The 24,452-nt window shown below is 44.1% G+C and overlaps 1 protein-coding gene across 1 annotated transcript in view; it reads left to right on the top strand.

The window, feature by feature from the left end:
• Positions 1–24,452, top strand: part of AGBL1 (AGBL carboxypeptidase 1) — a 535,096-nt gene that overhangs the window by 3,413 nt on the left and 507,231 nt on the right. The window contains exons 2-4 of the mRNA XM_083184211.1: positions 7,651–7,797; positions 10,213–10,344; positions 17,882–17,975. Of these exons, the coding sequence (XP_083040337.1) occupies positions 7,674–7,797; positions 10,213–10,344; positions 17,882–17,975 (350 nt within the window). The 5' untranslated portion in view covers positions 7,651–7,673. The remainder of the gene's footprint in view (positions 1–7,650; positions 7,798–10,212; positions 10,345–17,881; positions 17,976–24,452) is intronic.

The following is a 24,452-nucleotide window of genomic DNA, read 5'->3' as shown; positions in this document are numbered from 1 at the left end:
CAGAAGGGAAGGAGTGATATTTGGATTTTGCAGCACAAATTCTGGTGGAATGTTGGTGGGTGCTATGTCGCATTAGCAAGACCCCCCAAGCACCAATACAGTGGAACCCCCCCACAAGTGACCCCATTTTGCAAACTACACCCCTCAGGGAATTCATCTAGGGGTATAGTGTACATTTCAAACCCCCAGGGGTTTCACCAATTGTGGTACAACTGGGCAGTGAAAATGAAAAATTACATTTTTTTACACAAAAATGCAGTTCTGGCTCAAAATTTTTCATTTTTAGAAGGTATGAAAGCAAAAAAAAGCATCCCAAAATCTGTGCCCCAATTTCTCCCGAGTACGGCAATGCCTCACATGTGACCGAAAAATACCAGTTGGGTGCATGGCAGGACTCAGAAGGGAAGGAGTGATTTTTGGAATTTGCGGCTCAGATTCTGGTGGAATGAATGGTGGGTGCTATGTGGCATTAGCAAGACCCCCGAAGCACGGTGAAATTATGAACCTAATAATCCATAGATGTGTGGTATATTTTAAAACACTCCTTTATACATAGGCCGGGTTTGTCGGGGCAAGTGTCACACTGGAAAATAGTTTGCTTTCTTATTCCCTTTTTATAGCAAACTTTGCACCTTTTTTGTGTCCTGCCCTTTTTTCCAGTGGAGGGGATTTCATCAGGAAAATGCTGCCCTGGTACAATACGGGGGCCAGTACTAGAAGTACTGGGGCCCTCTGCCTGCTGGTTCCCAAATATTAGGCCCTTTATGACTTCCTCTTGAAAGTGCATAAATGTCCCCCTCTGGCCGGTAGAACGGAATAGCACGTAAGCGTTATACAGTGCCATCTGGATGATATACACGGCCAGCTTCTTGTACCAGATTTTTGTTTTCCGCAGGGCACTGTACGGCTTCAGTACCTGATCTGAAAGATCCACTCCGCCCATGTACTTATTGTAATCCAGGATACAATTAGGTTTGGAGGTGTGGGTACTGGTACCTCGTACAGGGACGGAGGTGGTACTGTCTCCGTGAATTGTTGTCAGTATAAGGACATCCCTCTTGTCCTTATATTTGACCAACAACATATTTTCGGTGCATATTCCCCTGCTTTCACCCCTTCTCATTACTTGGGCAATGTGCGTTTTTGGGAGGCCTCTTTGGTTCTTGCGCACAGTACCGCAAGCTGCTGTACCTCTTGAACCAAGGGCCTTAAACAGGGGGATGCTAGTGTAAAAGTTATCCACATAGAGGTGATAACCTTTATCCAGGAAGGGGTGCACTAAATCCCAGACAATTTTTCCACTAACACCTACGAGGGAGGGGGGGCATTCTGGCGGTTCAATTCTTGAATCCTTCCCTTCATATACCCTAAACATGTGGGTGTACCCTGAGGTGCTTTCACACAGCTTATACATTTTTATGCCATACCTTGCCCTCTTACTGGGAAGGTACTGGCAGAATTTAACCCTTCCTTTAAAATGTATAAGGGACTCGTCAATACAAATAAATTTTTCAGGGATGTACATCTCTGCAAATTTGGCACTGAAATGATCAATGACCGGCCTGACTTTGAATAGCCGGTCAAAGGTGGGATCATCTCTGGGAGGGCACTGTGCATTATCGTTGTAATGCAAAAATTTAAGGATCGTCCCAAATCGAGCCCGGGGCATGGCCATACGGTAAAATGGGGTGCTGTACAGAACATCTGTACTCCAATATTGCCTAATTTCTGGCTTTTTTACTATGCCCATATGAAACACCAGACCCCAAAACTTCATCATCTCTACTGCATCTACAGGGGTCCACCTAGCAAATGATGACGTGGGGTTTTGAGCAATAAACTGCTGGGCATATAAATTAGTTTGGTCCACCATTAAATTTATAAAATCATCAGAGAAAAATAATTTGAAAAAGTCAATTTCTCTGAGACCTGTGGAATCAAATTGGATTCCTGGCATGGCCAAAAACTCAGGAACCTGGGGCTCAAAATTGTCTGGTGGTGGGGTCCATACGAGATCAATTATTGGGGGGGGGTCTCAGCTGCTCTACGGGGGCGTCTTTGAGGGGGTCCCTCATCACCAGAGGAGGAAGAGGAGCTTAAGACAAATCCTTCAAATTCCCCGCTTGCATCACTGGCTGTGTCAGAGTCAGAGGCAAGCATGGCATATGCCTCCTCCGCTGAATACATTCTTCTGGATGACTGGGATGACATTTGGGATGACATTTGGGATGACATTTGGGATGCCATTTTTATTTTTGTGTTACTGGTAGTGAAATGTTTCAACACGTGTATAGTGTAGGGGGGGTACAAACTTTATTTCAACCCGGGGGGTATGTAGTGTGTAGTGTGTATGTAGTGCAGAAAAAAAAAATACTTTATACAGGAATTTGATCCCAATAAAAAAAATAAAAAATTGAAGGGGTTAAAAAAAAAAAAAAAAAGCTCCTGCGCCAAAAATTGAGCACAGATGTTGGTCAGTAACGTCCGTCACTGAACAGCGCTCAAAGGCAACAGGAATTTGATCAAAAAAAAAAAAAAAATAGATCAACCCTGTGCCGAAAAAGCTGATCAGTGATGTACGTCACTGATCAGCGCACAGTGGCCACAGGACACCCACAAAATCACAGTGTGTGTAAAAAAAAAATTAAAAAAAGACCCCACAGCACTCTCAAAAAAAAAAAAGGTGATCAGTGATGCGACACTGATTACCAGTGAGGGGCAGCAGGTGCACAACCTTTGGTGCAACTGACAGTGCAACTGGCAGCAACTGACAGGTACTGTATATATATATAAAAAAAAAAACCTGCGCCCCCAAAAAGTTGCTGATCAGCACAGATATACTGATCAGCACAAAAGGGGGGGTAGCAGACACAAAATATACACTCTCTATCACTCTCTGTCACTATCTCTCTCTATCTCTCACTATCTATCACTATCTATCACTATCTATCACTATCTATCACTATCTATCACTCTAGGACACTGCAGCAGCAGCACTGACAGTTATATGTATAAAAAAAACCTGCACCCCCAAAAAGGGGTGGTAGCAGACACAAAATATACACTCTCTATCACTCTCTGTCACTATCTCTCTCTATCTCTCTATCTCTCACTATCTATCACTATCTATCACTCTATGACACTGCAGCAGCAGCACTGACAGTTATATATATAAAAAAAAAAACCTGCACCCCCAAAAAGGGGGGGTAGCAGACACAAATCTCTCTATCTCTCTATCTCTCACTATCTATCACTATCTATCACTATCTATCACTCTATTACACTGCAGCAGCAGCACTGACAGTTATTTATATATAAAAAAACCCTGCACCCCCAAAAAGGGGGGGTAGCAGACACAAAATATAGCTCTCTCTGTCACTATCTCTCTATCTCTCTCTATCTCTCTCTCTATCTCTCTATCTCTCTATCACACTGCAGCAGCAGCAGGAAGTCCCAAGAAGTCAGATCCAGGAAGCGTCCAGCACGCTACAAGCAGTGATCAGGTGATCAGGTAAGGTATTTGCAAGGATCAGGTAAGTATTAGCAAGGATCAGGTCAGTATCACGGCAGATAGGCACGGTGACCGCTCTGCACGCTATTCCAGACCGGAATGGCGTCTGCAGCGCAGTCACCGTTAGTTTAAATGTCGCGCCTTGGCTGTGATTGGTCAGTGGGTCCCACGGACCAATCACAGCCTTGGGGGCAGGTGGGGTGAGGGTGGGGTGAGGTGTCATCGTCACCGATGACCCCCTCATGCCCCCTGACGCCCGGCGGTGATTGACACCTGTGTTACCGAGCGTCTGATTCGCTGGTAACACAGGAAAACGCTGTGAATGGCTGTTCACACTGAACAGCCAATCACAGCGATCGCCGACGGGGGGGCGGCATCGCAGCCCCCCCTGGGCATGCAGGGACATGTCTGCTGTCAGGGACAGCAGACATCGTCCCTCTGTCACTGCGTCTCTAGACGCAGTGACAGTTTAAAGTCATGACGTACATTTATGCCATGTGTCGGGAAGTACATCCCGGCCATGACGTAAATGTACGTCAAATGTCGGGAAGGGGTTAAGGAACATGAATCACTTTAGTTATTGCCCTCTAGATTGTAAGCTCCTTGGAGCAGGGCCCTCTTTCCTCCTGTTCTCACAGCCCCCTTCTCTCACACATCAATAACAGCTGTCTTACCCATCCACCATCTACACCCACATCTCTTCTCACTTGTGTTCATTCCTTTCTACCACTGACTACTTGCCCGGGTACCATGCAGGCTGCTCTTCTGCTTCCCTACATCTTAGCTGTATTGTCTAATAAGAATCCTGGTGCTAATTGCTACCTGTGCTCTGTTTTTGTTCTTTAGTTACTGTTATATTTAGTCCTGTGTATTGTTCTAATTATGTGCCCTATGTATGGCGCTGCAAACTACTTGTGGCGCCCTACAAAAATAATGTAATACAGGTTGAGTATCCCTTATCCAAAATCCATCGGGACCACGAGCATTTTGGAGAAGGGATTTTTCCGGTTTTTGGAATATTTTTTTTTTTTTTACATACTTACCTGGTCCCCTGGTGGTTCTCTGATGGTCCTCCGGCGTCCACGGTGTCCCCCGGCATTGGTTGAGTTTGCGCAATGCACCCCTGGGACCGGAGATGCCGCTGAAGGGGATCCTGAAGCCCGCCGTGGATGCCGGGGCATGTGGTAAGTATCAAAAAAGGGGCAGGGGGGACACAAACAAAAAACCCCTCCCGAAATATTCTGAAAAACCATGGTTTTTGAATGATCTGAAGTCAATTAAAGTTTTTTGCGTAAAAAACAAACAAAAAAAAAACACAGCAGCTGTGAGCAACGCTGGCATTTTGAGCAGGTATTTTGCACATCTCTCACAGCAACATTGGTCCTCAAACGGTTAAAGCTGCAATCCACTATACTTAGGGCCAGTTTTATAGAAGAGGGGGCTTTTGTGCAGTTCCTTTGTCAGGACACAGTAGACTATGGTTCTGTGCCAGAGTTGACTGCGCATGTTCTTGGTGTCTTCTCTACTACGAGTGCACAATTCCTGTGTCATGAAATGCAGTACAGGTAGTCTTGAGAATGGAATTGTGGGATATTCAGAGTTGTCCTGATGTGTACCTCCCAACATTTGCTGTAAGGCCGGCAGTGCATCTCGCGCTGCAGGTGCATGCCAATTATTTTGAGGGTGTGGCCTACCAAAAGGGGGAGTGGCCTGTACTCATGACACTTACGAGGCCATGCCCCATTGTTGCCATTGTGGGGGCATACTCAGCAGCTCCGCAAGCTGCTGGCTATGCCCCCAGCCCCTCTGGCTGTAAGCACAGCGTCTATTCACGGACGACAGGGGGGACTCCCAACTAGCCCCCCCCCCCACCGCGGGACACTGCGGGCCACGGGAGGAACGCTGGAACGTCCCCAAAAAAGGGACGTTCCCGTGATAAGCGGGACAGTTGGGAGGTATGTCTTATGCACCTGGCTTATGTTTTAGTTGGATGTTTTGCATCAAGGACATGGCTGCTGCAAATACTGTACATACTGTACTGAACGTGATGAGGTCTGCTCTTAGCATCTATTTTCAAGTACAAAATATGTTGGCAATTTGCATCAGAATTGAATCTGACATCTCGTCAGATTTTTACTCCTTCTAGAGTCAAAACTTGAAACGATTAAAAGAATTTCTTCATATTGGTCCTCCTTCAACATTGCAAATAGGGATGGCACATCAAAATAAAATATTGAAAGGTAACATAGAAACATAGTATTTGACGTCAGATAAGAACCATTTGGCCCATCTAGTCTGCCCCTTTTTTACCCTTCAGGTAATCTCAACCCTTTTTAATCCTTATTTCTTTGTTAGGATATTAATATGCCTATCCCAACCATGTTTAAATTGTTCTACTGTCTTAGCCTTTACCACCTCTGATGAGAGGCTATTCCACTTATCCACTACCCTTTCTGTGAAGTAATTCTTTCTAACATTTCCCCTGAACCTACCTCCCTCAGTTTCAGTGCATGTCTCGTGTTCTATTACTTCTTTTCCTTTGAAGAAAATTTCCCTCCTGTACTATGTTAAAACCCTTGATATATTTGAAGATTTCTATCATGTCCCCCTTACCTTCTCTGCTCCAAACTATACATGTTAAGATATTTTAGTCTATCCAGGTAAGTTTTGTGATGTAGGCCATGCACCATTTTAGTTGCCCTTCTTTGTACACTCTCCACTGGACACAGTATTCCAGATGAGGCCGTACCAATGACCTATAAAGTGGCATTATTACGTATTTTTTTCTGCTACTGATTCCTCTCCCTATGCAAACAAGCATCTGACTAGCCTTCCTCATTGCTTTGCTACATTGCTTTCCTGCCTTTAAGTCACTTGAAATAGTGAATCCTAGATCTCTTTCCTCCTCAGTAGTTTCCATTATAGTATCCTTGATACTATATTGAGCCTTTGGGTTTTTGAGTCCCAAGTGCATAATTTTGCATTTTTTAGCATTAAACTGTAGTTGCCATGCTCTCGATCAATTCTCAAGTTTACTTAGATCATCAGTCATTTGATTTACCCCTCCTGGTGTGTCTACTCTGTTGCATATCTTTGTGTCATCTGCAAAGAGGCATTCTTTCCCTTCAATACCATTTGCAATGTCACTAACAAAGATATTAAAGAGCACTGGTCCAAGTACAGATCCCTGGGGTACTCCACTGGTAACATGTCCCTTCATAGAATGCACTCCATTTACTACAACTGTCTGTTTCCTATCCTGCAACCAGGTTCTTATCCATTTAATTGTTTTATAATCCAATCCCACACTTTCAAGTTTATTTAGTAGCCTGCGATGTGGGACAGTGTCAAATGGCTTACTAAAGTCTAGATATGCCACATCTACAGTCCCCCTTCATCTAGTATTTTGGTCACAGAGTCAAAATAGTCAATGAGACTTGTTTGGCATGATCACCCTGCAGTAAAACCATGTTCTTTTGGATCCTGTAAGTTGTTACTGTATATAGTTGAACTCCAGTACCATGATACAGCAATGGGAAGCCATTTGCCCTTACGTATGATGACTGACACAGTAGATAGAGTAGGAATAGAATTAACAATAAAAAGAGTAGGGTGATACATGGAGAAGTTGCCAATTTCTACTAACCCCTGTCTAGCTAGCATTTATCTAGGAGTCTTTGAATGACAGAAGCTGATTGGTTGCTATAGGCAACTTGTCTACTTTATTTATTTTGAATATTTAATATTCAGTAGTACTTCTAACCCCAAGGTTTTCCTTCTCCTTTCCACTTAATTTCAAGGTGTCAATCTATTGTCTATTCGCCACTGACTTGCAGTGAGTGGCCAATGACTGAAGCAAGGGGTCTCAGAGGATTGGTAGAGCCACCAGGAGTAAATGTAGGGGGGGTGGGGGGTGAATAGGGTGATCTTGGAAAGCCCCATGAAAGGACAAGGAAAAGGACAAATGAGAGAGAATCATTTATTAAGGATACACATTGAAGGAATAGAGGTGTAGAGGTTTAAATTCTGCCAGGCACATTTAAATGTCTTCGGTCTCCCAGATATAAATAACACGGAAAAATATTAATAAACCTCTCTCTGGATAACTTTAAATCCTGCTTCTACTATTTCTCTCATAGGAACTCACCGCAGGATTCACTACATGATCTCCAAGGGAGGTAGTGAAGCCCTGCTTCAAACCCTGGTTAATTTCGCAAGAACAGATTCCCTTGACTACAGCCTCCTATTACCCCTTCTCCGTTTGATGGTCAAGGTAGGCCAGAGAGGTACTGTATCTGTGGGATACTTCATTTTTTGTGCATTTTGTCATTTAATACAATTGGATTTATATTGCGGATTTCATAAAGAAAAAACAGTTCAATTCATATGGAAAACATTTCTCATGCTTGCTGTTAACAGGGTATTGTACTAAAGCTCAGGCATTACTGCCAACAATTTAAAGAAGTTTCCAAGGAGACATTGTTGCTGAGTTACTACATAATCTAAGCACAGCCTATCCAATAATGTGTTGGCAAACCTTGGAGCACTACCAAGGTCATCACATCACCGTTACTAGATTTGATTGTAAGAGATTTTGCATACGACAACATACTAAGTGCATACAAAATATACTGGTAGTCAATACAAAATACATACTAATACTGTATGTTAATAAATTCTTTCCTCAGCACCATGTAAATCCATCTGATTTACAAATCACAAGGATTCTTATTTCATAGCTTCCAACATGGTCCATTCCAGGAGGGACAAGATGCTCTGTCTCTGGACTTTCATGCCAGTAGCAGTTGCAGATGTGGGGCTGTAGCACAGTCCAAATTTCAGATAGGGGAGCGCCACCAACTGACACCCCAACCACCACAATCCAGGACTCACTGACAGGTGTGGCTCCCCTATTTGAATTGTGGACAGTGGTGCAGTCCCACCTCTGCAACTGCCACAGGCAGAAAGTCCAGGAGCAGAGCATTTTGTCCCTCCTGGAATGGGTCATGTTGGCAGCTATGTTTTTTGGTCAATAGAAGTTTAACTTGGCAATTCCATGAAATACAGTAAATGTGTGTTTAAAAAACAACAACACATAAATCTTGTAAAAAGAGTTGTAATACAAATGTCCCTGTTTTGTTCTTCAAGCTGCTGTTAATGAATTTCAATTATGCACAGTGACATAGATTGCAATGTCAACCAAGGGAAGCTGATGTAGTGAGCAGAGAGGCATTGCAATGTCCTCTGAGCTCTGTAAGGTGTGTGTATTGTAAATTTCTCTCTTGCTGACACCACCCTTTGCCTTCACATAAAAACTGTGAGCTCATCTCTGTGAAATTTGTAGGCACATTTTGTAGACGCAAAGCTAAGATAGATATTGTGCTATTTAAATAAAATAACCTATGTGTGCTTTAATAAAAGGCAATAGTAGACTTTTTAAGGACAGTATATAGTGTACAGTACCTATATAACACAATTGACTGCAAATAGTAATAACGTCATCACCTTTATCTACAACAATAGTTGTCAAGAACTCTGACACCTTCCAACACTGTACAGAAAGAAAAAAAACAAAGAGAAATAGTAAAGGTAAAAAGACAAAATTAATGGCAACAGTAATCTATGCTGATAAAAAAAACTGCTGAAATAAAATGTAGTAATCACATGACCCTTATAAAATAAAACTTCCACACTCTGAGCACCGCAAACCTGTCCATGATACCCCCTAAATGAATACAAAATAATTACACTAGTTACACATATGTGAACTAGGTCTGACATGTACAGTACACACACACACACACACGCACACACACACGCTAGCACAGGGCCTCATTCAGATTTGTACACATACCAGATGGTTTGCGACTTTGCGTACATCTACAGTGATGGAGAGGCAGCACATGCACAAGACCTGTTCAGCATATGTGCAGAACAGTTCTAGCAGGATTGCACGCAGTGCTCCTACGCCGTAGCACATTTGGGACTAGGGGGCAGTTGGAGCTGGCCAGAATTCCTAAAAATGGAAAACAACAGCAGATGTCTCATGTACTCAAGCAACCTCTGGTGCCCAGCATATGCCTACAGTGGTCACCACATTTCAGCAGGTGTCCCTTTTTCCCTCCTCGTGCTTGACGTGCAATAAACCATACCCGAAGACTGACATTTTCATTATGTAGGAAGTGGAAATAGCACTTGCAATTAATACCTACTGGCACTTTAAGGCAGTTCCAGGAAGAATTGCTGAGCTTTGTGCTGGCCGGGAGTGACATTAGAGAAGGGATATCTAGCATGACTGTCAAACCGCTATGTCTGCTGAGCTCCTGCCTCTCCAGGCACTAACTGAGGTTCTACGACAGGACAGATGTCACCATGGGACTGCAATGCCTGCCAGGATTTACTTTCTAATCACCATGGTCAACTGTATTCTACCAATAGATTGAATACCCTGGTGAATGATTAAGTGATGCTTACAGATCTGGACACCAGTCTTGGTGACATTCGTGTGCGCCATCAATGTTAGGTCCAATGTCTACGTGTGTGTCGGCATGCTGATGACATTATAATTGTATACAGTAGATATGGTATTTTATATGTCTGTTTATATAAATGTACTGTCCTGTACTTACCATTATATGAATTATGAAAAGTAACAAATAATGTAGAGTATTACATGTATTATATATATTTTTTCTTTGTAGATGGACATTTTGGTGAAAAGGCACACAAATTGGAAGCTACTGATGTTACACTGAGTTTAATAAGAAAAAATTTGACAACCTCTGATAATCTGACTCCTTGTCTCTGTGCTATCCAAGTCTATGCTTCCAACGGTGCGTATTTCTCATGGCGCTCTAGAACACAATTAACACAATTCTATGAAAATGATTGAATACAATATATTACATGTTGCAGGGTATTGAATCACAATTCACTGCAAATGGCATCATTGCATCACTGTACACTGCTGTACAATGTCATGTGCAATGATTGGCAATTGTTGTCCCGCTCCATTGTCCATATACTCCCTTTTTCATATTCCCTTTGAAATCTCTCGATGAACAGTAAGGTCAAAAATGTGTTAATTATGGCTTTAATCAGTCTCTTTGAACCTCTCCATGCAGACAATAGACCGTGCAATGCATGCGTATCACTGAGACCTCCATTGCACATGGAGAAACATATAATTAAGCTTTGTGGCGCACAACTATGGGGTGGCCTAAAGCGAATACAAAAAAGACCCTATAATAGGAGTGCCATAGGCATGCCAGTTAAAGTGATTGAATATCATTTTTTTTTCAACCAACAATATACAGTATACTACAGTTGTTGCCTTCATATTGTGTGACAACTGATCCAGTTGACACGTTTTCCATTGAATGCAACACGTAACGACTTCTGTAAAAGCCTGCAAGATCCAGGCATGGATGTGATTTCAGTGAGTTTGCATGTACTGTATTTTTAAAGTAGCAATATTTAGAAAACCACTTTTCAATCAAGGACTAACTCACCAGAATCATTCCTGTGCTTGTACATCATCTGTAAATGATGAATTTGATTAACTTGGATACAAAAGGTTAAGGATAATATATATATATATATATATATATATATATATATATATATAATTATTTTTTTTAACACTACAGGCAGATCTTAAAGTGGTCTAGGAGAGGCAGTTGAACTTATTTCCTCTGCCACTTAATCCCTCCCCTCATTAGTCTTAGCCATGGCCAGCACTAGGTTATTCGGCATCACCCTGCAAACTTTAAATTTATGCCCTACCTCCCATACTTTATGAATGTACAGTGGCCTCATAAGGAATAAGTGTGGTCATGCAATAGCACCCCCAGTTCAAATTATGCCACACAGTAACACAATCATATTAACATTACACTGCATGTAGTGACCCTGATTCATATTACACCACAAAGTAGTACCACTTATACATGTTATGCCATGCAAAGGGTTTCTTATACACAGTGCATACAGTACTAGTGCTGCCTGCACATAAGGGGTGTTTCTGGTTGACCTGCAAAGCTTTGCGGGTCCTCTAAATGCCGCCTGGTGCACGAACGCCCACCCCCCTTCACATGCCAAGCATAAACATACATTTGCAGCCTTGCATGCGGGGGGAAAAATCATTCGATGGTCGCTGACCATCGAATGATTTTGCAAGTGCTTGCAGGTCCCTGTACGGCAATCGGGCAGGCAACTGACATTCTCTGATGCCAGCTGCTCGCCCCCCACACCCGCTTCACGGGTGAATATCCATGGGAATGCACAGCATTTTCATGGGAACACTCCCAAAATGCTGGGCATTCACATGGCCTCAACCATGGCCCGCTGCCCCAGGCCCCCCACCCGCACTGCTGTGTGCGAGCAGCCGGTGAATAATCAATACCCCTGTGCACCGGAAAATGAGGAAGGTGGAGTTGGCTACAGCTCGTTAGTGGCACTAGGGCCGCATGCATCCTCTATTGATTTGAGTGGCTGAATGGATTCTCTGCTGGAATTAGCTTGCGGGGCCATGGTGGAGGGGAAACTAGTTCCAGCTACCATTACAGGTGGAGGAATTTGGTTCCACCCTGTTCCCCTCCTACTTTAACCACTGACTATGGGTGCCAATCTCTGTTTTTTTTTATGGCGATAGTGTTATTACAGTTACGCAAACTATTCTGGCAGCTCTGTGGTAAATCCTGAAATCATGTAGACATCTTTAAAGATGTATTATCTATTTATTAACAGTTATTTAAGTAGCACCAGCATATCAGATGCACTTCACTATTGGGATCAACCTCCACCACACCAGCCATGTTATACCTGTACATAAATGCTTTATTCAGATAAAAACATAAGACCTGATTCAAAAGTGCAGACAATTGCATGTGCAGCTGTGATTTCACTCGCAAGGGACTGAACTTGTACACAGAAACACCCACTGCCAGTGTCTCAAATCTGCATACCTCCCAACTTACAGGGAGACAGAGGAGGGACACAGGGATGCACGTGGAGGCGTGGCCTTTACTCGCGGCTCTCCTGCGAGGCCATGCCCCTGTTTTGACGCTATGGGGGCATGACCCAGAGGCTCTGTGAGCCTCTAGCCATGCCCCCAGCTCCCTGGCGGTGGGAATAGATGCTGTGCGCATGCGCACAGTGTTTATTCCCCGCTGCTCAGCAGCCGACAGGGGGACTCTCAACAGCCCCCCATCGCCACAGGAGACTGCCGGTTGTGGGAGCAACGCGGGAACGTCCCCAAAACCGGGACATTCCCGTGGTAATCGGGACTGTTGGGAGGTATGAATCTGCCATTCACTTACATAGGCAGAAACATTGTGAACATTGATTACATCGGTTGAACCATAGAATCTATGAGCAACCCAGCTGTGTACAAATTTGGGGTGGTTAAAAGAGAGAATGTACTGTTCAGAAAATGATCCTGATAGGCCTGCATATTCAAACCACCACCCATTTCCTCCCCCAAATGTTGACTACTTGTTCTCTCTAATCAATCACTGCATGTGCGCAATGCGGCTTGCCTCATGTGCAGTGGAGCAAAACATTGCTTGTATTAATCATGATGTGGAGTGGCGCAAACAATTACACTACGGATAATTTGTGGTGACTTTTAAATAATAATAATGATCCTTACAAAATTAATTATTAGGGGTGAGCGGGTTTGGTTTTACTCAGATTCACTCGGTTCTTTTCACCAAATCAGTGCAATTTCATATTTTTCCGATTGCCCAACAGCTATCAGATGTTTTGAATAGCCAATAAGATCCCGCTTTGAGATCCGAGTAAATCCATGTAGAACTGAACCTTCTTACCACTAAATATTGTTCCTTTTGCTGTCTATCTACTGTATATAAAATGAAATAAAGCAGCATTACACCAGCATACATTTAATAGGGACGCTTCGCCCGCCGGAGGAGCGCACCCAAAATTTTGGGGGCATGGCCTTGCGGCAAGGAGGCATGGTCTATTGGTGCAAGGTCATGCCCCCGGGTGGGAATGTCCCAAAAAAAAGGACAGTTGGGAGGTATGCACCAGTTCTCATACAGTGGTATCACAAAATGATGAATGACTGCAGCAGCCAACCCCCATGCATACAATTTGCATTTGCAAATGGACAAGCTGGATTATTTAAATAACGATCAGTGTGATTTGTCAGCTGCTTGTGTAATTACTATTGCCTATGATGATCTTATGGCACATGGATTTCATTTAAAAGGGGCAAGAGTCTAGCCCAGCTTCCCTAATTAAATGTTTTGTGTATTTTGCATGTGTTAAGATAAGCTTATACATCAAATTTCCAAATGTTGCAATCAGCAAAATGATTTGGCAAACACCTGACAGGCCTGAAGAGATGATGAGATATTGGTATCTCTGCGTTAATGAACTGTGACGTTGAAGAGTAACTCACACAGACTCTGGAGCTCTTCCAAGTGGAAACAGATGAAGATAAATTTATAGCGGGTGACTGAGGGTAGTGAGAAAGTTTAAAAGTAGAAATGGCATCATCAGCAGGGTACAGTCCTCAGCTCTTATTTAGCAGCTAATTATTTAGTAGCAAAGAGATGTCAAAACATTTTCGGCTTGTTCCTAAATTTATCACGAGCACAAAAATGCCTTGACTTTTATAGGCACTGTGGGCCCTCAAAGTTGAATTAAATGTAAGTTATGGATTTAATTGCTACAAACTTGTTCTCTTTTGAAGTCAGCATTCACGTCTTTATCCAGCGTGCTCGCTGTTGACTGGGAAGGGGTTGAGTGGGTGTGTATATTTAGGCAAATGTTAATAAGCCATGAAATCTAAGGTGGCCATCAAATAGGCACAAATGCAAGATGGTATTCTTGGCCTCTGGAGCAAATTGCAAGCTGATGATGATGATGACTGCCACTGTCTGATTTGCAAAATGCCTTTACAACACACCAATTATGCAATACCTATTCGCTGGCTCACTACCTATTGTCTCCAACACTGCAGGGATTTCCCTGTATCTTCTCCCACCTTTACATCTCTGCTACCCAGTTCTCCTCGTTTCTTGCCCTTCTTTCTCCCCTCCTCATTCCCATCTCTCTCCCTCTTACTGCTGTGCTGCCTTTGTCAGTCTCTCATCTCATTCGGGCAGCCATTGAGGGCTGTGAGAAGAGGGAAAGGCGAGAGCTTGTTACTGTGCAGCTGCTTGACTGGCACAGTAGCTTATTATACAGTTTAGTAGTATAACTGCTGCTACTGTAATCTAATAGCTGGATCACAGCGTACTGCACTTGTGCATGATAGCTACTGCTGTTTGGAAAGAAGAAGGTTACTGATATGTTTATTAGTGTGTCCTTAAAACACTTGCTCCATGTGACTAGGTACTTCTTACACTTTTTGCCCAATTCCTGCAATGTGTAAGCATTGTGTAATGCATTGTTGCCTGTAATTTGTACTTACACTGAAGTCACAACTCTTGTCTTATTCATGGCACATCTGCTCCTGTTACATCATGCGGGACAATAAAGGCAAGTTGCTACTATTGAGGAGGTCACATTTAATATTTGATTTTGATGCAAATTTAGCAGATGCTAATGTTTTGGGGAGGGCACGCTTTACGTTTGTCATACGATTTATCAGCCCGATGCATCAAACTGCCCAAAGTGTAAAATGCCCAAATTGCAAGAACTTAACATTGCACAGCTATCATATCCTATGATATTTTACAAGTACTAATAACGGTTACTCCAGAACAAACTAGAGTTACAGGTATCCATGTTTAATATCCACTATGTCACTGGGTTAGGCTAGTTGTGGACCCGGACGTGGCTGAAGTATGGGGCCCTGACTCAATGGCAACAACCAGAGTAGCAGGTTCAAGGTATGATTTATATATATATATATATAAATCAGTAATAGAAACAAACTGTTACAGAAATGATTGGGTTTTCTACACTGCAGGGTGTGTTGGAAGATTGCAGGCCAGTTACACTAGCGCTCAGGAATGCTGGTAGATATCTGGGAGAAGGCAGGTTAGCTTGTAGGACAGAACACCAGGGTGAACTGATGAGCAGAGATACGGTTCCGGTTTTCTGGTTCACTGGGATGTAGTACCAACAAATAGGTTGAACTGCAGGGACACTACAGCAGCAGGGTTTCTGAAACGTGGGGCAGATGTATTAAGCTTTGCGAAGAGATAAACTTGAGATGAAGTGGAGATAAATTGGAAGGAGATAACGTACCAGCCAATCAACTTCTAACTGTCATATTTCAAACACAGCTGATTGGCTGGTGCGTTATCTCCTTCCACTTTATCTCCACTTTATCTCAAGTTTATCTCTTCGCCAAGCTTAATACATCTGCACTGTGATTAAAGATTACCAGCGAAGCAACAAAGGGTACTTGTGTATTTTGGCGGCGCCCATCGCATCGCATACCATAACGCATACGATGGTATGCGATGCGACGCGATATCGTACGATAGTGCACGATGGCATACAATTTTTAAATTGTATGCCATTGTACATGGCATACAATGCCATACGATGCGATGCGATTGAACATTGTATAAGCACCCTAATGGGTGCTTATACAATGTTAAGCACCCAAATGGGTGCTTACAATGTTAAATGCACCCCCACGCCACCCCCCCACTATAAACGTGAACCCGAAGCGTGGCGAGCGCAGCGAGCCCACGAGGGGCGGCGGTACGCGTCCTCCGACCTTTTCATACCCCCACTATCCACGTCGGCGTGGAGTTGAGAATAGAATAGTGTGGCGAGCGCAGCGAGCCACCGAGCCCGAAGCGTGGCGAGCGCAGCGAGCCCCGCGAGGGGACGGGGATACCTGTGAAGCCCGCGAAGCGCTCGCCACGCTTCGGGTTCGGTGGCTCGCTGCGCTCGCCACACTATTCTATTCTCAACTCCACGCCGACGTGGATAGTGGGGGTATGAAAAGGTCGGAGGACGCATACCGCCGCCCCTCGCGGGCTCGCTGCGCTCGCCACGCTTCGGGTTCACGTTTATAGTGGGGGGGTGGCGTGGGGGTGCATTTAACATTGTAAGCACCCATTTGGGTGCTCAAAAACACCCTTTAGGGTGCTTATACGATTTTTGGTCGTATAGGGGGTCAAAATTGCGTCGCATCGCATCGTATGGCATGCGATGCGATGCGATCTGTTCGTCGTACGACGGACATCGGGGGCGCCACCAAAATACACAAGTACCCAACAAAGACTGAGGGGATACCGCAGAGCAGGGTATCTGGATCACTGGGATTGTAGATTACCAGCAAAGTGATGAAGGCTGTAGGGACTCAGGATCACTGAGGCTGATTAACCACCAAAGCAATGGAGAGTGCAGGGATTCCGCAGGAGCAGTCCTTCAGTATAGCCGCAAGAGTCAGAAGTAATGCTTGCATGCAATACAGGTGGATGCAGTCCTTCAGGATAGCTCTGGATGCCAGGATCAGCTTATGAGACTGCTTGCAGGGTTTATACAGGACAGCTACTTATGAAAGCCTGGATGGACCGATTATGCAGCAGTGCAGCTACTCAGGATAGCTGTTGGAGCCAGGTATCCAATCTGTCTGGTGGAAACAAAAATCTGGAAATGTATTGGAGCAAATGACAAATCAACCATTTGCACCAAAATGCTGGAAAATGAAAAAGGCAATTGTTCTTTTAACTTTATTAAATCAAACAGATTTAATGAATTAGTCTGAGCAATCATTGTTCTTCTTCCAGGGTTGAAGAGCAAGTGGTTGATGGTCATTTGCTCTATTACATTGCCAGTTAGATTGGACAGATAAATCTTTAGGTGTGTACCCAGCATTAGTGAGGGACACAGAGAGGCAGCGGGGGGATGCAGAGAGGTGGCGGGGGGATGCAAATAGGCAGCAAAGAGATCCTGGAGCCATGCTGCAAGACAGGTGGTGGTGGGGGAAGCCAGGAGCTGGGTGTGGGAACGCAAATAGGTGGCGGGCAGTTGGGCGAATTGAAAAAATAAATAATACCCATACAAATGAATGGACAGCCACTGAGAGCTCTGGGCAGGCAACTCCGATCCGATGCTCACAGGAACGTGCATTAGACCGGATTGGATGTCAAACACAAGCAATTTGGGCCAATCCATCAGAATCGGATGAAATCGGGACCAAATCGCACAGTGTAATGGCACCTTCACACTTCCAGACTGTGAATTCAGCACACAGACGACACTAAAGGTTCAGAATAGATGGCGGAGGTAAACCACCAAATGCTATGAATGTATGCAGGAATGTGACACACTGACACGTATCACTAAAAGGAGCTGAATGTACTTTTTCTGTCACAATTGCTATTATTGTTGACAAAGGCAGATTTTGATTTTCTTTTTTTTCCCCTACAGTTCCGATTGGAGAGATGCTGGGTATAAATGGTGCTATGGAGCTACTTTTTAAGGTCATTTCCCCTTACACCAGAAGACACACACCTACAATCAAGTAAGTGTCTGATTTTATTTATTTTCTCAGTATACTAATGTATATTCTTTATAATGAATACGTTAAGCAACACAGTTTGCAGATGGGTATGGGTTGGCTGCCTATAGGTCAGACTTGCCTTTGCAAAATGAATGTTTATAGTGGCATATTACCATGGCACTTTTATGAGTTAATGGATCACACAGAAAACAAGCAATAGCAAAGGTACAATAATACATGTATTGCATAACATGCAATTCAATAGTGTAGTAGGCAGTAACTGCATTAACCATAATATACAGTATCTCCAATATGTACAGTATGCCATTATCAACACACCCAAAGCACCAATTACCATTTGACATTCTCTGGACCTGTGAGCTGTTTAGCACATGGAAGACTTATTCATACAGTACCAATACCAATGAAGTGCAGCTTTTCTAATGGATAAACTGTCCTTGCTGGGTTGCACTTACTTTTTCTTACAAATCTTGCAGGCAGCTCCCATCTGCTTAAGTTAATGGTCCTTTTCGCGTTTCGTGTTTTGGGTCTGTATCTCCGGCCATGTTTTGGATCTGGATCTGTTCCAAAACACCACCCTTCCGTGTTTCATGTTTTGGATCTGGATTTTTTGGGGGTAAAACATAAAAATTGCTAAAATTGTAGATTTTTTTTTTTGCTCCTACGCTATTATCAACCTCAAAAACATTAATTTCCACTAATCTCTAGTCTTTTCTGAACACCTCACACCTCACAATATTGTTTTTAGGCCAATTGGTTGCACCAAGGTAGCTGGATGACTATGACAGGCGACAAAAGTGGGCGGCACAAACACTGGACTGACATGACACACTTAGCACCACCACTAGACTGATTTGGCACACCTAGCATCATCACTTAACTGATATGGCACAGGTAGCATCACCCCTTGACTGATACAGCACAAGTAGCATCACCCATGGACTGATATGGCACATTTAGCATCACCCCTGGACTGATATGGAACAGGTAGCATCACCCCTGGACTGATACGGCACATTTCGCAGCACCCCATGAGTAATATGGCAGAATGGGCTGCCCCCCAGGAATTTTGTCCGGGAACCACTAATTTTAAGGTATACAATTATAAAAACAACTTGAATGAACAGTATTTTAGGTGAATGATAAAAAAAGCAAAATGTATTTATTTATTACCAGCTATTTATATAGCGCAGACTTATTACGCAGCGCTTTACAGGGAATATTTGAACACTAATATTAGTCCCTGCCCCAGTGGAACTTACGATCTATATTCCCTACCACAAGTACACAAACTCACATTCTAAGGTTCATTTTGCTGGGAGACCATAGGCGTGCGAAGCCCATTTTATTAGGGGGTGCACCATTGGAGGGGCGTGTCTATCACCGCCTACTCGGCGTGTCTATCACCGCCTACTGGGCATCAATACAAACTAAACAGGTGGTGACTTATTTATGTATATGGACTTCAGAATGAGTCCCCCCCCCCCCCATATACACACAGTAGAAACAGGGCCAAAAATTTACATCATAATGCCCATTACACATTATGCCAGACTCCGTAATGCCCATTACACATTAGGTCACAATCCATAATGCCTATGAAACTTTATGCCACACTCCGTAATGCCTATTACACATTATACCGTAACACCGTAATGCCCATTACATAGTATGCCAAATGCTGTAATGCCCACACCATAAATCCAGTTGCACATTATACCGCACACTGTAATACCAATTCCACATTAGAACACATGCCTTATTATGCCACATAAGTGCCGGGCGGGGACAGTGGAAGGGAAGAGAGTGGTGTGCTACAACGCCCCTTAAAGGAGCAAAAGAGAGAACGAGGGGAGTGAAAGAGAGGAATAGAGTGGGTGTCATGGAAAGAGAGATGGGGTGGTAGAAAAATGAGAGGGACAGTGTCAGGGAGAGAGAGAGACAGACAGAGTGAGGGGAGAGACAGTGTCAGTAAAAGAGAGGTAGAGACAGTGTCAGGAAGGGGAAGAGAGAGAAAATGTCAGGTAAGGAGAGAATGTGTCAGAGAGAAGGATAAAAGCATAAGGAACAGAGGGGCAGATTTATTAAGCTTGGAGAAGAGATAAACTGGAGGGATGCAGTTTAAATCCCGGCGGTCAGGATCCCTGCGTTCAGAATCCCGACGCTGGAATCCCGACCACCGAAATCCCGACACTTTCTCCCTCTGTGGGTGTCCACGACACCCCTGGAGGGAGAATAAATTAGCGTGCCGAGCGTAGCGAGGCACCGGGCCCGCTGCGTGGCGAGCGCAGCGAGCCCGCAAGGGGGGGGCGATCCACGTCCCCCCCTTGTCGGGATTTCGGCGGTCGGGATTCCAGCCTCTGGATTTTGAACGCCGGGATCCCGACCGCCGGGATTTCATACTGAATCCAAATTGGAGATAAAGCGGAGAAAATGTAAAAGGAGATAAAGCACCAGCCAATCAACTCCCAACTGTCTTTTTCAAACACAGCTGATTGGCTGGTGCTTTATCTCCTTTTACCTTTTCTCCGCTTTATCTCCAGTTTATCTCTTCTCCAAGCTTAATAAATCTGCCCCTGAGAGAAGGAGAGAGGAAGAGAAAGTGTCAAAGAGAGAGGAGGGCAGACAGTGTCACAGCAAAAATATGTGTACATAAAATGTTTGATTAAAGGTGAAATAGTAACAAAATACCCATATACATATACTCCAAATAATAGCACCCTCTCACCGCACCCTTCTCCATTCAGACAGAGAGCGACCACTACCAATTGCACACCCAGCTCTCCCTCCCCCTCTTTCTTTCCTGTCCCATCCTGAATCAGCTCACCTGAGCTAATGGGCAGCACCGCATCCTATCTTCATGGCTCCTCTCTCATGGCTAATGGGCAGCACTGGCATGTCAATTGCAGCACACTGTGACAGTGTATGGGGGGCACGAGGGGAGATCCATGCAGCCACGGCACATGTAATAATAGAGCGTTTATGCTGCATAGCAACTGTAATGGACACCATGAGCCCGGCACCACCAACAGGGTTACTTAATCAAGCCTATCATAGGCTCTATTAAATAATCCTGTCAGTGGTTCCGGGCTCATGGTGTCCACTATACTTGCTCTGGTGCAAATATGCTTCTGCATAAGTGCTATCAGTGGAGGAATGAAAGGGGATCCGCTCCGCGGCAATTGGAAGCAGACTACTGAGGGTGCAGGGGTACCGGCGTCACTGCTTACCAGTCTGTTCCCCGCCACATGCTGGGCTCCAGAGCCTTGATCACCGTAAGTTCTGCACCTGAACTTCCGGTTTCTAGCTGTGCGCAATGCACAGGGAGCGCCTGTTTGCAACGTTTCACCTGCCCCACTTCCTGCGAGAGCGGGTCATTAGGAGGTGCCTGTGCACCCACGGCACCCCCCGTGCGCACGCCTATGTGGGAGACAATTAACCTACCAGTATCGCGGACTAATCCTGCTACTTTGCTCCTTTGCTTGCCGTTTGCCAGATGATTGGCAATAAGTAGGTGGTAATCACCTGTTTAGTGGGAGTGCTAAGAAAAACACATGAGAGCCAGAAAAAACTGTAGATGTACCTAAGAAAACACAGTCATGCAGAAGTGTTTTGGAGAGGGTATGTGACATCAGCTCAAGGCTGGATATGCCTGTATTTATTGCAGCCTCTGAGTAAGTCTCTGGCTACTCCTAGGTTGCGATGACTGGTGCCCAGTAGAAAACTCATTCAATGGTGAGCCTATGCCGAAGGATTTTGGGCACTGTCACTAACCTGCGAATTCTGTCCTAGGCCTTACACGTCCAGTCGCACAGTTAGCACATTCATTTGCAGGGTAGGATTTAATTATAGCAAGGTGGTGACTACCTGCTCGCTGCTAATTCCCTCAGCGGTGATCAGGTCTGATTTCCCCCTTTGGACTCTATTGTTAAAACAGAGAATTAAAATCTCTTACATTCTTTCACCTTTCTGTTGAAATACAGTAGTGAGTTTATAGTGATAGCTATGTCTCTGCTGAGATGAGTAATGGTACTGACTCTGTCCCTCTGTGGAGAAAGCAGAACAGTGTTGACTTGTATACTGACAAATGCCTTGATAAAGAGGAAGTGAGCTGATAAAATAAGCACGCTTATGTAAGTGCTAAAAGGCAGCTCTCCGTGATATCCAAACACATGGAACGGAAATACGGAGTATTTTATCTTTTCTGTGAATTCTCTGGAAGCTGACATTTAAAGAATGGGGAAATGCTTTTAATGTAAAATACACAACCATGAATAAAATATAAATAGATTCTAAACCTATTATTTTATTTTAATCCTAATGATTACTTGTGATAATCAGATGTTTGATATGATTTGGCTAATGAAGAGAAAACCTGTAATGGCTCTTCTTGACAAAAGAGGGGGGGGGGGGGGGGGGGTGGATTGGTCAGTGTCTGAGTCTGATTCTGAGTTTGATGCAGTTTCAGCCTTTATTGAATCTCTTAGAGCAGTTGTGTCTGTGACTTTATGCCAATGCCCTATCCTAGTGTAGAACCATGCATTTGAATGTGCAGACGGAGGGGGTTATTCTGGTTCATTTTCAAGGCTCCAAATTCGCAGCCTTGTGAGTCCACCAGACCCTGCCCGGCAATTGCCAGGCCCCCCCTCCTTCCCTCGCAGCGTGTGTTTGCACGCAGGGCCTGCGAACGGATGTTTAACATAAACATCCATTCGCAGCCTTTGGGTGAACACTCACATCATTCGATGGTTGCCGACCATCGAGTGTGTGGAACATGTATGCAGAAGTGACTCTCAGGTCACTTAGATTTGCGTGCACCCTCAGGAGGATATTGGCAGGCAACTGATATCTGGTGATGTCAGCTGCCCACACCTTGCCCCGTCACGGCCCAATTACCATGGAATGCCCAGCATTTACATGGGAACGCCCATGAAACGCTGGGCGTTCCCATACGTGCGACTCTCTGCCGCCACCCCACGCCCCCCCCGGCCGCAGCCTTGGGTGCATGCACCCAGTGAACAGTCTGCTCGCCGTGGCCGCATGCACCCGGCATATGCACATGCACAAATGACCCTGCGCATGCCCATATGCCCACCATCGGTCCCCGTGCGAATGTTCTTGTGAGTGCAAACAGACCAGAATAACCCCCAGAGACTCACTGTTTTGTGCATCTTTAGAGGACAGCTTGCTTCAGTTGAATTATTGAAAATGTCACCAGCCCTATGCTAAGTGCAGGTCATGCATTTCAGTATGGTCTCCAGTGTGAGTGATTCATAAGCCAATAGTTTCGCCAACATGCCCATTTCACGCCAATAACATACCCATACTATTCTATATCTGCGTCTGATTAGCCATCTCCATGCAACTGCCCAGGATGACAATGGATTTGTAATACATTTCTTTGCATGTGCATCTGGATCTGTCCCTCACAGGAAGAAAAAAACTCATTGACCCCACAGATAGAAAAAAATCTATTGGCCACTAATGAAAAAAATACAACACATTAGCCAACATAGGGAAAAATGAAACACCTTGGACCCAACATGAAAAAATAAAACATATTGGCCCCCACAGGAACAAATAAATACTTTGTCCCCACAGTTAAAAAACACGTTACACACAGGAAAAAAAAATCTAACATGTTTAGCCACCACCAGAAAATGTTAAAACACAGTAGCTACTACAGGTAAACAATATAACACATAAGGCACCACAGGGGAAAATAAAAATCCTTGGACCCAACATGAAAAAAAGAATACATATTGGCCCCCACAGGAAAAATAAATAAAACATATTGTTCACATAGAAACAAATGAAGACACATTGGCCACAGCCCCACAAAAGTAGACTAAATTGTCATGTGCTGCAAGATGAATCAAGCTAAAATGAATTGCTTTGCAGGCCACATCCAGTCCACAGACAAATGTCAACTGCGAGGGTCCATCTCCAGGCTAATGGAACTGAAAGTGTTCGTCAGCTGGAGCAGATGGTAGCTTTCAATTTGTGTTCCATAGTAGAATGCATGATAACCACAAGCCAATGGAGGGGGGCACAGGACCGGTCTAGTGTGAACAGTTTTGTGGTCCCGTAGATGCAATTTAAATGTTCTATTAATACAATACATTATCCAGGTCCTGATAAGAGTTGCAATGTTTCTCAGCCTCAGTTCATTATAATGTTTGGAATGACAGACACTTGAATAAGAATGCAGTAAACAATCTTGCCATGGAGGACAACATATAATGACTGTGATGGGAGATATCAGAACTTTTTATTACAGTCATTAAGTGGTGTAGACATGTATAGAATGATGTACGTCTGCAATGCAGAGACCAATTAAAGTAGCAGTATGTGCTTTCAACTGTTGGAAGAAAATGGATCATCTAGCAAACACACACACATCCATACTCTGCACACAATGTGCTCTGATTAATGATGTAATCCACACACCCAGTCACGTGAACCATTCAAATATAT

The sequence above is a fragment of the Crinia signifera genome, chromosome 4 (genome assembly GCF_055691185.1).
Source record: "Crinia signifera chromosome 4, ASM5569118v1, whole genome shotgun sequence".
NCBI lineage: Eukaryota > Metazoa > Chordata > Amphibia > Anura > Myobatrachidae > Crinia > Crinia signifera.
The sequence above is the reverse complement of the archived record's forward strand: the minus strand, read 5'-3'. Positions and strand labels throughout refer to the sequence as shown.